The sequence below is a fragment of the Cyprinus carpio genome, chromosome B8 (assembly GCF_018340385.1).
Source record: "Cyprinus carpio isolate SPL01 chromosome B8, ASM1834038v1, whole genome shotgun sequence".
NCBI lineage: Eukaryota > Metazoa > Chordata > Actinopteri > Cypriniformes > Cyprinidae > Cyprinus > Cyprinus carpio.
Window position 1 is genome coordinate 26602978 of NC_056604.1, and position 17711 is coordinate 26620688.

General features: G+C 37.2%; 2 protein-coding genes across 9 annotated transcripts in view; both read left to right on the plus strand.

Annotated features, from left to right (window-relative positions):
- LOC109094669 (histone-lysine N-methyltransferase PRDM16-like) overlaps positions 1 to 3719 on the plus strand; it is a 221913-nt gene extending 218194 nt beyond the window's left edge. For all 8 annotated transcript variants that reach the window (XM_042730294.1, XM_042730300.1, XM_042730295.1 and 5 more), the window contains one exon: positions 494 to 3719. In XM_042730294.1, coding sequence (XP_042586228.1) covers positions 494 to 628 — 135 coding nt within the window. In that variant the 3' untranslated portion in view covers positions 629 to 3719. The remainder of the gene's footprint in view (positions 1 to 493) is intronic.
- A 4355-nt stretch (positions 3720 to 8074) lies between these two features.
- On the plus strand, positions 8075 to 15177 carry LOC122138164. Its single transcript, XM_042729113.1, has 7 exons — positions 8075 to 9363; positions 10308 to 10442; positions 11140 to 11314; positions 11699 to 11797; positions 12080 to 12171; positions 12360 to 12615; positions 14837 to 15177. The coding sequence occupies exons 1-7, from the start codon at positions 8359 to 8361 to the stop codon at positions 15175 to 15177; spliced, it is 2103 nt and encodes a 700-aa protein (XP_042585047.1). The 5' UTR covers positions 8075 to 8358.
- The last annotated feature ends 2534 nt before the right edge of the window (positions 15178 to 17711 follow it).

The window sequence follows — 17711 nt, forward strand, 5'->3', positions numbered from 1 at the left end:
TGATAAAAAAATAAAAATATTAACTGAATTCCATTAACATAACTAACACTATTATCTTTCTGTTTCATTTTCTTGTATTTAAAACTTTATACTGTCCTCTGGTCTCAACATTTCATGTGGATTGTTACATGTCTTATATGTGTGTATCTTACATACAAGTTAATGGTTGTCCTTTAATATTGTGACAGGAAAAAGTCAGCTTTGGAATTCCTCCTTGTATTTTAAGAACTCATACGTATATGAAATAGTTTCAATAATTTCTAGTTTATTGTGCATTGTTTCTGAATCCAAATGCTGTTATCTTGTTTTCTGTTGAGCATTCAGTAAGCAGCTCAGAATAACATGCATGCGGATTTGGAAAGAGTAAATAATGACTGATAAATTGTCTATTTATGAGTACAGTACATGCTAATTCTGAAGTGCACAAACCCTTGATAACAGATGATGACTGTTTTGGCTTTGCCATTGAACTGTCCTCCTTTTCTCCATCCAGGCTTATGCAATGATGCTCTCTCTGTCTGAGAACACCAATCTGCATTCATCCTCCCAGAACTCCTTGGATGCCTGGCTCAACATGGGAGGAGGGCCGTCGGAGACGAGCTCCTTTCACCCCCTCAACAACATCTGAGAACACCAACAAGACAAGCGAGAGATGGAGGGAGAAAGGAGGAGAGGGCAAGAGACCAACATGAAGATGCGTCAACAAGAGCTCGTGAAGGCCAGCAATGCCACAGTAGACGAACCACCACTATGCGTGCAAGAAGGAGAACGTACTGTTGAGTGAAACACAGACGGGAGAGGAACCGTGAAGGAAATCAGCGAATCCCAGCATCTTTCCTGTCTGCAACTAGCCACTATAGTGACGTTCCCTCCTCATCCGCTGATTCAAGAGGCAGCCATGCATTCGAATGACTCTGGAATCACCTCTCCACCTCATTTTCAATGATATGCATTTCATAGAGACTGCTCTCAAGGGTCTTCTCGGAGAAGCCCAGGAAGGCTTGAGTGGACAGAGTAGTTGAGTGTTTCTTCAGCTGGAGGTTTGCACCGTTTCTACACACCATTCCATTCTCACGTTGATTTTCTACAGCGCTGTACCAAGGTTTCCTTTCTATTAACTCACAGCCGAAGTCTTACAGTAGATCATTACGGTAGACATCAACATTGATTTCCAATGGCAATAGAAGCACTTAAGTCTAGCCCACAACTAGCATGCTAACTTTCCCCTGAAGGCTCAATGCAGTTTCTAAGCCACTGTCTCAAAAAGCAAATGCTGGAAGTCACTGGGAAACCTCTGAGATTTGTGTTGGGCTGCAGGATCTTGTCTCATCCCCAGCCAGATCTTCATAGGATAAATCACGCATCACGGTCATTGTAATTATTGTTGTTATGGTAAGTATCTTAGCTCTTTAGTCCCAACTGAAATTTAGTTTTTTTAAGAGTTAAATTATTCTCCAGTGGGGCAATTGGAAAACTTTTCTCTTTTTCTTGCATTCAGTAATATGATTTTTTTTTTCTATGTGAATTGTTCTTCGGTAAACAGTATTGTTTCTTTTTAAGCACATCTGTGCTTAAATGTTAATATAATTCTTAGTGAAGGACCAAATTTGTACAATATTGTTGTATGATGTACAAACTAAGTTAACCATTGGTAGCAGAGAGCGTTGTGTGCCAAATAATCCCCGTTTTTCTTTGACAATCATTTCCCCGAGTGGTCGCCTCCACTGTTGGTAGGATTTTTTCTTTTTCTGTTGTTGTTACTTACATTGATGAGTGTTTGTGTTGTATTTATTTAGAATTTTTTTTTTTTTTTTTTTTTTTTTTTGATTAATGAAAAATGAAGAAAAAGTGACTTACCCACTCGTTTGAAGGAATGAAATTACTGAAATATCATGGAAATTCAGAATTGTTCAAGCTCTTCGTAAAGAAGCAAGTTGCCAAAATCTGAATTACAAAAGAATGCATTTATATTATGAGCACATAATCATGAAGTCTGCTTTATAATCCATCTGTTGAACCATTTAGAAAAGTAGGCAAGAAAAAAAATAAACTTTTTGACAATATCAGGTAACTCAATAGAGGGGCATTATATGTTGACATTTTTACACATTTTAAGCATCTTCATAAAGGAAATGGGTCGACAGTGTATCTCTGGGTTCAAATCGCATGTTTTCAATGTTACATTTGTTTGGGAAGAGCCATATACATCAGCCAGTCCTAAATATCATATCAAATTCTACGTAATTCTGATGCTTAATATTATGCATCCCAGAAGAGACACCATAAGCAAGCAATTCATTCATTCATTCACAAGAGATTCCCAAATCCATGAGTCCTCATCCAACTCCTGAACTGTGAAGCCAGCGAATGAATCGTAAACAGCTGAATGCATATCATGAATGTGTAGAGTAGATTAAATATGTAGGTTAGGAGTCAGACTTACCTTTTGGGATTGAATGTCTTTTTGGTCAGGAACTCATACTCTCCTCACTTCTTTCTGGATGTTTAAAGACTCTCTGAAATCAGCACTTAAATCGAACACATGCCCCTGTCTGCCTAGTTCATACTTTCCTTTACATCTTAGTACTGATTTTAATTAAATTTTCTAAGCAAGGCTGGTTTTAACAAGCACTTTAACTCTTGGGTCAAACAGGCATTTTTATCAGATGCTTTCAAATAAAAACAGAAAAAAATACATTCAAGCGTTGTTAGAAAAACTTGTTGGTTTTGAACATTAGAAATATTGTGTTTTCACTGCGAACACAAACCAGGCACGATGGACTTGACTGGCCTTTCACGGGGAATCCATCTGCTTTGATAACGCTGTGTAAAAACTCTGTGTAATCTTATCTATCTCATTCTGTATCTCCTCACTATATCATTTACTCAAACCCTTGAGTAAAAAGCCGGTTTGATGCATAGGATTGCTGGGGATGTATTGGGATTGAGAGTATGGAGAAGTCATGTCACATACTACTGTACTTAGCAAGCGCTGTAGGTGAAGAAATTGACCCACACTGTTCAAATCATCATGGAAAATGGTCAAAAAATGAACAATGCAGATGTCCGTGGCCCACTGTTACATTGCAAACAAACATACCATTTCAAAAACCATAGATAATGTGGTTTCTCTAAAGAAAAAAGAGAGAAAAAAAGTGTATAGTATTTCAAAAGAAAAAAAATAGACATTGATATGTCTGAAAATTCATTTTAAACATGGGTTTGAAAATAGATGGTGCTTGTTTCATTTGGATATGAGTTGTATATTGCTTCTGTTATGTTTATTAAAAATATTGTGCATGACTTGTGTTTTAGAGGTCATAATGGTGTCCATTTGTGAAATGTGTATCTTAAATTAAAAAGAAAAAAAAAATGAACTTGTAGATGCACTTATTGTACATGTGGTTAGGTTAGTAGGTTTGACTTTAAGTCCTGTCGCTGCCTTAAATACTATGGGCAGATGGTTATTGAACTGAACAATATGCTTGTGGGAGAGAAATAATGACAAAATGTAAGGATTGTAGAATATTACTGAAAATTCTGAAGTTCTTTTTGATGCTTGTGATTACTGAGGATGTACTTTAGAGCAATTTCATGGAAAACACATGATTCTGATGTTAATTCTGTAGAATAGATATGTATACCAAATGTAATCTTTCCAATGCTATGAAGAATTTATACATGAAATTGATATGCAATAAAAACCTGTGTGCTTTTTATATGAATGCTGTTTTTTGTTCATTGGAATGATTTACTGTAGATGTCTGTGTTAATGAGGATGCCAGTTGTTTGCGGAAATGAGATATCTAGACAAACAATGGAAACTTTGAACTTTATATATGAGAAATATGCAATGCAACTAGCATGTTTTTCTTTTTTTTTTTTTTTAACAGACATTAAATTAGTCACCAAAAAAGTAAAGGATTTACAGAACCGTGTATTATCTTATAGTGAGCTTTTCATTTACTGCTGAATTATAACATTTAGATATAAGTTTAGCCCTTAATAATAATAATGCTCTTAATAATATCAAGCAAAATCATTCTTTATATGCTTTTTCTCTTCATTAGTGAAATAAACAAAAATGGGGCAAGAAGCTCTTATGCCAGATATCATCTGATTTTTGCAGAATATATAAAATACGTCTGACATCATTTTAATTGTCTTGTAACGGGTGTCATTAATGCAAAATGCTAAATCAAATATTCTTTGTAAATTGTATTAATTTGACAATGATGTAGAATAACTGGATAATGATGACATCAATTAAATAAAATATGACATCAATCAAATATAATCGATGAGATGCCACAATAGCAACAGAATTCAGACTAAATGCTCTATATGATGAATGATGATAAAAGAAATGTATAATTTGTTCATTAAATAATAAATAAATAACAGCATATGAATATTAAATTCAGTAATGAAATTATGGCCTTCAATAATGGCTTTGTGTCTCAAAAAGGTCTATTTTTTTCTATCTGACCACAAACTTTTACTTCACTCCATTTTAAAGACTTGGATTTATTTATTGTTATTGTAACAGGGTTCTCTATGAGAAAACTGATTCTCATATAAAGTGTATTTGATTCTAGTAAAAGACAAGTGAGACATTTCAGTGATGGTCTCAATAGCTTTGTTTGAAGAGTTCACATTTTTATTAATTTACCTCTCCCAAAATATTATCCACTAGGTGTCGCCAGAACACTTTGTATTTTAGAGATTGATACATTATTTTTGTCGTCTAAAATTACATTTTCATTTCTTTGACTGAAGGTAAATTGTATTTATTAATAATAATAATAATAATGATAATAATAATAATAATAATAATAATAATAATAATAATAATAATAATAATAACACATTTTATCTATAAAACTGTAAAACACTGAGATACAAACTGAGACATAATATATAAAAAAAGACTTGAGCAACAAAAGATAAAGCGAAGGATTATAAATAACGTACTCTGAAGCTAATTATACTGAAACAATGCAACGAAATGTAATAATGTTAAGATTAAAGCTATCTGTTAAATATAATATTCAAAAGAATAAGCCACAGGCCTACTCCAATTCACAATAAATAAATAAATAAATAAAATACCCGGATGACTAGCCACTGTCACTTCATTCATTTCTGAATGAAATTTAGTTGACAATAACACAAAATAGCTCATGTAAAATTGTAAGTCTCCAAAAGGTTACCACTTTGGTCTATTTGCCTATCAATAGCCCAGCCATCGCAGGGGCTCTCAGCTCTGGCCCTTTAAATCCACTCTCTGCAGAGTTTAGCTCCAGCACAAACCACACACACCTGATTCTCTGCACTGCCAAACTTTTGTAGGCTACGTTAAAACGTTCAACAAGACAAAACAACAGCCAAATACAAACTAGCCTACTTATTTGCTCATAAATAAATAAACTTTTTATTTACTTTTTTTTTTTTTCTTCTTATATCTGTTATTGGGGGATGCATGTAAGTCAATCACCTGTGAGCTTCTTCGCCTCAGTGCGAAATCAGATTCATCCGCGCAGCCTAAACACAACTCAAACAGTGTTCCTCCGCAACTGACTTGTAGTTTTATTCATCAACCGCTAGAGGGCCAAATGTATCAAAGTGCCACCGACAGCTGTAGTCTCATGTAACGTGTTAAAACGTATAACTTCACTAGATTTTGTTATTTAAATAACCCGTTCTTGTGCATAGAATAATCTTAAAGAAATAAAAGTCTACTTACACTTTCATGACTAGGTTTTAATACAAGAAAACGTGATTTTTAATAACATCAGATTAAAAGATTTAGTTTAAAATGCATTAAATTATTGTTTCAATAATATTTTGCCATTCTTAAAAGGGAAAGTTCACCCAAATTGTCATCATTTATTTACCTTCAAGATGTTTCAAACCTGTAGCCTTTCTTTCTTCTGAACACAACAGAAGAATCTGAACATGAGTAAGTGATGTAAGTGAGTAAATAATAGCTATTCCTTTAAAGCACACCTATTTTGATGTGTCGACTAACATAGGCTATCCTATGACATATAAGCTTCAATAGAAAGATTAAAGAGATAAAAGAGGAAAATATCGTCATTACCTTTCAATCTGCTTCAAATGTATCTGTGTGAAATCCAAAGACATCATAAAAAGCATGCATGGCAGTGTCGGTGTCTGTCTATCAGCCACTAGTGGCGCTTTACTGAATGTGTCACTTTCACACAGTTTCTCGTTCAGATTGTTAGATTTTGATTTGCGCTCACCTCTGAGAACCTTTAAAGTTACTCTTGTTTGTGTCAAAGATACTCTTGTTTGTGTCAAAAAAAAACACAGATATATATATATATATATATATCTATATATATATATATATATATATATATATATATATATATATATATATATATATATATATATATAAACCATAACCAAGAGATTTAGATGTAATGATAACAGCGTTTGTGTGGTGTAATAAGCATAAAACTGCATTTTAATACAATTACTAAAAAATTAATTTATTTATTTTCATGTTTGTGCTTAGCCTTAAAGGATTCTCTTGGTTGATTTGAATAAATATATCACTTAATTTCGGTTTTCAATAAAAACCTGTTCTCTTTCGTATTTACATTTACAGGCCATTCAAGTGAAAAGGAGAATTCATATTTTCCAGAGCAAGGTCATTTTAATATATTGCAGGTGCAAACTGAAGTCGCCCTCGTTAAGCGACTATTTTAGCCTACTTAAGAAAATAAAAGTAATTTACTTAAACCATAAAATTTGCTAAGTATAAATGTTGAACTTTTACTAATATGAATATAGCATATCCCTATTTAATGTATTTGACCACAGGGTACGCGTTTGCAGTGTTTAAGGTCTACCTGTCATTAACACATAATAGCCTTTGATTTTATTCCAGAAAGATGCACGACACGTAAAGCATTTATAGATAGATAGATAGATAGATAGATAGATAGATAGATAGATAGATAGATAGATAGATAGATTGATATATCGATATATAGATAGATATATAGATAGATAGATTATTTATTATCTTTTTTAATTTAAAATTTTTTCTTTAATTTGTTTTTTCTGTTTAAAGTAGTTGTTTATGAATGTTTAATGTTCAGTGTTTATGAATTATATCTCCGTGTACAGGTTTGCGGATGTTTAAACGAATAGTGATGAATAATTTCGTAACGAGCGCGAGGAAATAAAGTGTGAACAAAGATGAATAAAAGAAACGAAAACATTATTTAAATGTTCATTACAGAAACAAAATGTACTCTACACGTGATATTTATTTAATTTTTTATTTTATTTTTTGTATTATTATTAAACAAATAGTCTCTGTCTGTAGCAACCATTTTACTTTACCTGCAATTAAAACTACGTCACATATTGCATCAAACTGCACATAAAAGACGAGCACACACACACACACACACACACACACACACGATGAGCTTATTTCCGGGAAAAGAGGACGGTCAGATATGATATTATAGCGTTTGATTCGGATATTGACTCAAGAGACTTAGGTTAAAGTAGTTTGATCTCATGTCATCACTGGAGTACACGAAAAAGGGTTGTGTCGCCTCTGGGACCCTGTCATCGGCCTCTCTGAAAGACACTTTAACTAAAATCAACAGCCGGAGACATAAAGCTCGAAAGAAGATCTCACCCCGAAACAAAGAAGAGCCACAAACAGAATGTGACGTTTGCAGGTAACAAACAGTTACAGTATTTATTTATTTAAAATAATAATAATAATAATAATAATAATAATAATAATAATAATAATAATTGTAGTAACAAGCAGTCATTTAGCTAAATGATTAAAAAGTGTTTAATGTTAGTATATAATGTCAATTACGTTAATATTTGTTGATATGGTGTGACAATCTGCTGTTTTTTTTCTTCTTTTTTTCTTTTTCTTTTTTAGCTTGTATAAAACGGATACTCTCTGAATTTAAAGCTACAAAGGGAATTATTAATAGATCTGGTTTTAAGTTATGTCTGTTAACTACACATGTTTGTTAACTCATATTAACAAACAGGACTCCGAATTGTCTGCTTAATTTTATTTCAGGTTGTGGTTGAGTATTAGAAACCTAAGTTACATTTAAAATGCAGAACTGCAGAACTGGTGTAGTTCATCAATATATAAACATGTTCCACTGAGGTTCCACAACCATGAAGTAAAATACTTAAATACTCACCATACATGACAAGTTTTGTTTGCGCTCTTTTCACAGGCTGTCTTTACTCAGTTGTGGCAGTCGCAGCCGTACTGTTCGCAGAATCCTGATTGCTTGTGTCATCTCTTTCCTCGCTCTTCTCTCTGCTGTGACCATGGACTTCAACCCATCTTTGGCTCAATGGCAAGCCACTGAAGCTTCACTTAAAGAGCTTACATCCTGTAGGACAAAAGTTACGCTCAGACTCGTTATGGAGCTCCAAACATTAAGAAACCTCAGTTCAGCAAGACAGAATGCAGTTTATAATGTCAAGCAAGAACAGTTTCCCAGCTCCTGGTCCTTGGTAATGCTCACAGTTAATCGTTGTTGTTCTAGTACTGATATGGACAGTTTGGGTCAGCCCTGTGGTGTTGAGATACTTGAGTTTTGTGAACATCTTCAATCCAACCTTTCAGAGTTTCTCAATGCTACATGGAGAGGTGAGTTAATGGATACTAATGAAACCACAGTTTTTACTCTAGCAATTGAGAAGATATTAAACACATGGGGCGTCGGAGATGTTGACATTGGTTTCCTCAAACACAACACAGACTGGACAGATGTCCTTGCTCTGAAACTGCTTTTAACTGTCCAGGAGTTGAACTATCGCTGGATAACAGGTGAAAAGAAAGGAGATGAAATATGGCATGCAACAACAGTCATGTCAGTCATAAAAGACATGTCTGAAAACCTCCATTACTGTTGGATGGAAAGCACTGATTTAGAGCTAAACCGGAGTAATATAAAAGATTTAATCTCCTCTACTGCCACAACTTCCAGTGGATCCACAGAGTTGATGCTGGCCTTGGAGAACACGCTGAGATGTTTTCACGCCAGAGCCGGATGGGCTCTGAAACTGAAATCCAGAGACATCTCGTCCAGCATCAGTCTGAAGATCTGCCTGCTCACCATCGCCTGTCTCATTTACCCCATAGTGCTGCTCTCCTTCAAACAAATGACAGAATGGATCCAGGACTACGCTCAGAGCCTCAGGGAGAAGACAGAAGACCTGAAGAGAGAACGACGTCTTGCAGAAGATCTCCTTCATCAGATGCTGCCCAAATCTGTGGCCAAGCAGCTACGCCAACACAAACACGTAGAGGCTGAGAGTTATGAGAAGGTACATGGTTATAAGCTTCCTGTTTCTGCATATAGTTTTCTATATGATATCCTAAAACAGAAGAAATGTTGTTGTCTTCCAGCATTCCATTTTAACAAATCAAACTCAAGTCTGAAAAGACAAGCATATTCATTAGGGATGTTGGTAAGATGGCAGTGTCAGGAAAGCGCACATGCTGCCATTCTGTTTGTTCTTTTTGTTGTAGTAATTGCCTGTAATTATGGTATTCCATATTCATCAGGAGATAAAACAGCTCATGAGGGATTGGGTTAAATGACACATGTCTGTAAGAGCAATCTGTGCACCTGAAGCCTGCTCCCTTAGATTTAGTGCACTTGAAACTAGATTTTTTCAAGAAAAATAGTCTTATGTAGCAGAACGAGTAATAGCGACACAATATCTACACAGAAAAAAAGGTAACATCTATAATAACTAGTGTTATTTGAGTCAAATCACTGAATGTATTAATTTATAACAACAAACTCATTTGTATGCATTAAATTAGGTAGAAATAGCTCTTTATGTTACCATGTTTAACAGTGTGTGCTGTGTAAGGTCAGTAAACATAACTCACTTCAGATTCATAGCAGATTACATTTATTAGCAGTTTATTACTTGTTTATTACATTTATTACTTGCTATTATTATTATTTCTTGCACTTTGGGGTTAGTGATTTGAACAAATCCCTAGTGCTTAGCATTAAACTTTCACCTAATGTGCTCCAAAAATAAATTCTGCTGCAAATCCTGCAGTTTGTTATGAAGTTGAGCAGAGTTTCCCCTGTGGATGAATATCATATAGGGAGTGGTTAGTCTGTTTTTATCCCCAGCAATGTCAATGAAACTACAAAGCAGCATGCCAAGAAAATGTAGAAATCTGTGAAGCATATTGTGGTTTTCTTTGAATGTTGTCTAGGAAGTAACTAACACACATTCTTTTCCAGGTGACTATTTTTTTCTCAGACATTGTGGGTTTTACTGCGATATCAGCCTCCTGCACTCCACTACAAGTTGTTGAGATGCTAAATAACCTCTACATGTGCTTCGACACCCGCATTGACTCCTATGATGTCTACAAGGTATCATCATACTCTGACACTCATAATCACACATACATTCTATGAATTACCATAAAGCAAATCATCACAACATGTCTGGCTTATGCTAAAGTTATGCTTACAATGCTCAAAGGAACATTTTCCCAGACATTTTTACATTCATTTTCTAGGAACTTTTTTATTAGTAGTATTATTTCATTGTGACTCCAAATTCACATTACCCTTAAAAACAAATAAATTTATTAATCTTATACTGATTGGTCCAATAATGTATTACAAAAATTCTAAAGAAAAATTTGGGAGGAGATTTTTTTTTCTAAAGAAATTAACAGGGATTAACAAGGATTAAATTAATCAGAAGTGACAGTAAATACTTTTACTTGTTATAATGGAAACTGTAATGGACCCTGTGAGTCTCTCTACTGGTAATTGGTGGCTTGTTAAATCCAATAAATCCTAATGGAATATGTCCCAAAACAACAAAAACATTTTTAATGGTTTTAATGGTTAAAAGTTGATGGTTTGTAATGTTTTAATGGTATTTGTAGTGGAAACAATTGGAATTTTTTTCTGATGGTTCTATTGTTTTGTTTTGTTTTTCAGCAGGAAAGTTTAAAGGTGTATTTTTAATGCTGATGTACTGTAATAAAGAACTCTTCAGCTAGATTTAAACACATATAGTATGTCTTTACTGAGCTTCTGTGTTTGAATGAAACAGGTGGAGACTATAGGAGACGCATACATGGTGGTCAGTGGACTGCCAGAGAGAAACGGAGACAGACATGCAGATGAGATCGCTAAAATGTCTCTGGATCTGGTGGCTGCGGTCAGACAGGTGCCAATACCTCACATGCCTAACAAACGCCTTCAGCTGCGAGCCGGAATACACACAGGTCTGTGTGTGTGTGTGTGTGTGTGTGTGTATCCTGAACTTACACACACACAAACAAAAATATTAATAATAAAGGTGCCACACAGTAAACGAGTAAAACATGAATACATGAATCATTTTTGTTAAGTTACATGACCTGTAACTTAAAGTCAACATGAAATTAAAATTTGTTTTCCTAATTAACGTCCCTGATCTTATTTGTCATTTCATCAGCTACAGTTGTAATGCAGTCTTTCTAAAATTTTGCCAATGTTTTATTAATGACAGTGAGCATTGTAATAAAGACTATGGCAATAATAATAAATAAGAAATTATTTGATATATGACATATAAATATGTTTATAGTAATTCACAGTGTTGTCTTTCATGTCTCTCATACCACTAGGTCCTTGTGTAGCTGGCATTGTTGGGTACAAGATGCCGCGGTACTGTTTGTTTGGAGACACTGTCAATACGGCCTCTCGGATGGAGTCCACTAGCCTGCGTACGTTCATCTGTCTAGTTAACATGCCGCCTTTTAATCTTGTCTTTAATCTTGATCTATTTTGTTCCTCCAATGTAGAGGTCATGAATATTTTTACTCACAACATCACCATAGAGACCTCATCATATACTTCCATACATGTATGTTTTAAACTGAGCTTAGCATTAGCATATGGCTAAGCTAACAACACTGTCTGAGTTTCACTTCAGCACCAGTGTAGCTTCTGCTCATTGGGCATTTTGCATAACGGGAACATTAACGTTTCTTTGATCTGGTCTTTAGCACAGAAGATACATGCAAGCTCTGCTACATACCTGGCACTCATGAAGGACAATGCGTATGAACTGCAGTTACGTGGTGAGATTGAAGTAAAGGTGAGAATCAGATCTATAAAAGTACTATGCTGAGCCGCTGAAATCACAACCATGTTCCTGTTGGATTATCTGTATGTTCTTGCATCATGAGTTGATGTTATGACTTCACAGAAGATTAATAAAAGGTTTGTCTTCGTAATATTTCATCAAAATGCAACAACTTAATGTGACATTGCTGTGGTTTTCAGGGAAAAGGAAAAATGAACACTTACTGGTTGATTGGTCACAAAAACTACAGTGTTCAGAATGACAGTTTGGTTTGTCACTGGAACCCCAATATCTCAAGAAAGAAAAAGGCCCCTGTAGGGAGCAACGTGTCCATGGAGAATGTAAGTGTTCAACTTCCACTACATGTTTTTGAAACATACTACTGTTCAAAGGAGTCAGTGAGATTTTTGAAAAATAATTTAATAGTTTTATTCAGCAAGGAAGCATCAACTGGTGGTAAAGCCTTTTATTGTTACTATACTGTATATATATCACAGATTCCAAAAGGGTTTTTTTTATTTTATTTTTTATTTTTATTTTTTTATTATTATTTTGATGATTAGAGCTTACAGCTCATAAAATTCCAAACATTCATTAAATGACCATCCCTTCAGTATAAATTCCGGGTATCACTTGTTCTTTGAAACCACAATAATGAGGAAGACTGCTCACTTGGCAATGGTCCATAAGACAATCATTGACCCCCTTCACAAAGAGGGTAAGTTACAGAAGGTCATTACTGAAAGGGATGGCTGTTTACAGAGTGCTGTATCAAAGCATATTAAATGCAAAGTTGACTGGAAGGAAGAAATTGGGAAAGAAAATTTGCACAAGCAACAGGTATGACAGCAAGCTTGAGAATACTGTCAAGCAAAGCCAATTCAAACACTTGGGAGAGCTTCACAAGGAGTGGGTGCATCAAAAGTCACCATGCTCAGACGTCTTCAGGAAAAGGGTTACCGAGCCACTTTTGAAACAGAAACAATGTCAGAAGCATCTTACCTGGGCTAAGGAGAAAAAAGAAAATTGGACTGTTGCTAAGTGGTCCAAAGTCTTCTTTTCAGATAAAAGTAGATTTTGCATTTTATTTGGAAATCAAGGTCTAGTGTTGGTATGTGGTGGCATAGAATCTGAGCTGCTTGAAGTCCAGTGTGAAGTTTCTGAAGTCAGTGATGATTTGGGGAGCTGTGATGTCTGCTGGTGTTTCAAAATCTCCATCCACTTTCAACAGTATTAAATACAAGTTCAGTCATGAAACTCTATCCAAGTGCCAATTGGTTCTTCTGTCACCATGTTAGTAGCCAGTCAGAAATATTTCCTAATTAATGTAACCATTTATTTCATTCCTCCTCCCCAGCTCCACCTTTAGAGATCTGCTATGGCTCTTCTCTAATTTTTCTTATAGACGCATCTTTCCTTGTTGTGTGTGTGTGTGTGTGTGTGTGTGTTTTAACTAAGTCAAATCCTTCTATTTTGTTTAGCAGCAGCAAAGCAGATCACGTAGGCCAAAATCAAGCATATGTATATTCTATCAAGCATATGTACATTCCAGTCCAAGGCACTGAAAAAGCTATGCAAGGGTAGTTTTGACCCGGGGTTGATGCAAGAGCAAAAAGTGACAAAGGTCATGGCGCGGTCCCTTGGGCAGGTGATGTCTACCATGGTAGTCTTGGAGCTCGATCTCTGGCTGAACCTGGCTGAGATGTGTGATGCCAACAAAGTTTGCTTGCTCGATGCCGCCGTTTTCTAGTCCGGGCTTCTTTGGCAACACTGATGAGGACTTTGCCCAGCAGACGGAGGTCAATAAGCACATCTTGCCTTAGCAATGACATTCCTTACAATCACCAAGAATGGCCATTCTGCCGCTGGCCACTCACTACCCACATTCTCAATAAAAGAGCAGTTTCTTTCATCTATGGGCCAGACGTGTCGGCTTCAGACAGTGAATGACACTCTTCCTCACTGTCAGTCGCGACATATTATTTTGCCATGCAAGAGGTTGTGGGATTTGGCCAGCGCTCCCCAACCTGTCTCGCTGGCTCATTTGGACAAATCTATTTGGCTATGCGATTCAATTCACCAGACGCCCTCCCAAGTTCAGGGGCATCCTCTTTACATTGATAACAGACAGAGATGCCCCTGTCCTCCTGTCCTATGTGCAGAGATCACAGTCCTCTTGATAAAGGATGTGATAGAGCCTGTCCCTCCAGCCAAGATGAAATCAGGGTTTTACAGCCCATTGTTCATTAAACCCAAGAAGACAGTTCAAAGATATCAGTACAACGTCCTCCTCTTTGGGCTCTCCCTGTCTCCCCACATATTCACAAAGGTCACGGAGGGTGCACTGTCTTTACTATCTTGACAACCGGCTTATATTAGATCACTTGCGATATCTGTTGTGTGAGCACAGGGACTTGGTACATCAGCATCTCAGCCAGTTGGGGTTTTGAGTCAGCTGGGAAAAGAACAAGCTCTCTCATGTGCAGAGCATCTCTTTTCTAGATATGGAGCTGGACTTGGTCAACATGACAGCATGCCTCATGAATGAGCAACTGCCTGAGTTGATTCAGAGGGAACAGTGGTTCCTCTAAAACAATTTCAGAGGCTCCTGGGGCATATGGGCATATGGCAAGTGTGCCCCTGGAGCAAGTGTCAAGGCACATTGTTGTCACAACAGATGCCTACAGGATGGGCTGGGATTCTGTATGCAATGGGCACACAGATTCGGGCTCAAGTACTGCTTGCTCTTTGCTGGTTCCAGTCAAGCATGTGCTTGTTCGCTTGGACAGTACTGCGACAGCTGCATACATCAACCATCAAGGGGGGAGATGCTCTTGTTGCCTGTCACAACTCGCTTCTCCTTTGGAGTCAGACGTGGCTCAAATCGCTGTGTGCTGTCATGTTCCGGTGGAGCTCAATCGTACAGCACTCATTACAGCTTTCCCTTCTGGGAGAATGGAGACTCCATCCCTAGGCAGTCCAGCTAATTTTGTAGCCGATTCAGGGAACCCCAGGTAGACCTGTTTGCTTCCCAGGAATCCTTCTTGCACTTACACTTGTGCAAGATCAGGGAGGATGAGGAGCAGGTCCTGCTGGTTGCACCATATCACCCTGCAGCCCAAGACTGGTTGCCCACTGAAGCTAAGCAGGGTTGAGCCTGGTCAGCACCTGGATGGGAGACCTCTAAGGAAAACTAGGTTGGAAGAGGTGTTAGTGAGACCCTGTGGTTTGTGTGGGTGCTAGTGCCCCAATATAGTAATGGGGACACACTGTAAAAAGTATTGTCTTTTGGATGAGAATTAAACCGAGGTCCTGACTTTCTGTGGTCATTAAAAATCCCATGGCACTTCCTTTAAAGACTAGGGGTGTAACCCCTGTGCCCTGGTCAAATTCTTTCCACTGGCCCTTGTCAAGCATGGCCTCTTAATTATCCCCATTCACTGAATAAGCTCTATCACTCTCTCTCCTCTCCACCTGTAGCTGATGTGGTGAGCGTACTGGTGCTGTTGTGCTGTGGCTGCCATCGCATTATAAAAAAGTACAGCAGTACATCATGAAAGCGCTATATAAATGCCTCATTAGTTCTTTTGTTAATTCATTCATTCATTCATCCATACTGGCCCACCCAGACCTAGTTTTTCAATCTCATGCTCCTCTCTCATGAGGGGCAACAAAAGAGGGTGCTAATGCAGTCTGTTTTAGTTTAATGCTTATAAGAAACCAAAACTGACACAAAGGAGAGTGGGCCACAAACATTCATTTCCAAAGAAGCTGGCTCTTCACAGTGTGCTGTATCCAAGCTTGTTAACAGAAAGTTGAGTGGAAGGAAAAAGTGTGGAAGTAAAAGATGCACAACCAACCGAGATAACCACAGCCTTATGAGGATTGTCAAGCAAAATCGATTCAAGAATTTGAGTGAACTTCACAAGGAATGGACTGGGGCTGGGGTCAAGGCATACAGATGTGTCAAGGAATTTGGCTACAGTTGTTGTATTCCTCTTGTTAAGCCACTCCTGATCCACATACAATGTCAGAGGTGTCTTACCTGGGCTAAGGAGAAGAAGAACTGGACTGTTGCCCAGTGGTCCAAAGTCCTCTTTTCAGATGAGAGCAAGTTTTTTATTTCATTTGGAAACCAAGGTCCTAGAGTCTGGATGGGTGGAGAAGCTCATAGCCCAAGTTGCTTGAAGTCCAGTGTTAAGTTTCCACAGTCTGTGATGATTTGGGGTGCAATGTCATCTGCTGGTGTTGGTCCATTGTGTTTTTTGAAAACCAAAGTCACTGCACCCGTTTACCAAGAAATTATGGAGCACTTCATGCTTCCTTCTGCTGACCAGCTTTTTGAAGGCACCTGCCCACACTGCCAAAAGCACCAAAAGTTGGTTAAATGACCATAGGGTTGGTGCGCTTGACTGGCCAGCAAACTCACCAGACCTGAACCCCATCTAGAATCTATGGGGTATTGTCAAGAGGAGAATGAGAAACAAGAGTCCAAAAAATACAGATGAGCTGAAGGCCACTGTCAAAGAAACCTGGGCTTCCATACCACCTCAGCAGTGCCACAAACTGATCACATTCATGCAGGGCTGGACTGGTAATCGGGCATACCGGGCATTTTCCCGGTGGGCCGACACACCTAAGGGGCCGACAGAAGGTTTTTTTTTTATTATTTATTGCCGTGGACCATCACGCACGGACAGCGAGCGGCCAGTGGCCCATTGGTTTGTCTCCTGTACTGACAGCGTTCACATCCAATCACAATGCACTATAGATGGAGCGATGAAGTATTTTGCTCCGCCTATATAAAGACCGCATCACCCCAACTTCTTCCTAGTCGGCTTTTCCCACGTTTTCACAGCAGTTTTATCAAGAACATACTTGCTCTTCGTTGAGTGAAGCGGGCCAAAGAGCCGAGGAGGAGAGGAGAAAAGTTGAATCGGTAAAGTACTTGATAGGACTCGCAACGGAGGCAGGTATCTAACCTATTCTAATGTGTGCGCGCGCTATGAGTCTAGAATACGTAAACACTTTTTAATAAAACATGAATTCTTCCCCCGCGATTTTTTGGCCAAGTCAAGTGTGTTCAGAGGTTTCCATGGTCCATTGCGAATAAAGCTAGATTTAAATAAAAAAGACACTAAAAAAGATATTGTCGGACCTGACATTTTATTCTTTTCCAAAACAAGATATGAGTCTGATACATAGGCTGTGATACATACAATACCAGTCAAAAAAGTTTGAACAGTAAGAATGATCCAACCGAAAGATCCAAAGATCAGCATTTATCTGAAATAAAAAGCTTTTGTAACATTATACATATACTATTCAAAAGCTTGGAATCAGTATAATTTTTATTTTATTTATTTATTTTGGGGGGATGGGGGGGTATAAATAAATAAAATAAAAATTAGCAAGGATGCTTTAAACTGATCAAAAGTTACGGTAAAGACATTTATAATGTTACAAAAAAAATCTGATAAATGCTGTTCTTCTGAACTTTCTATCCATCAAAGAAACCTGAAAAATTCTACTCAGCTGTTTTCACCATAATA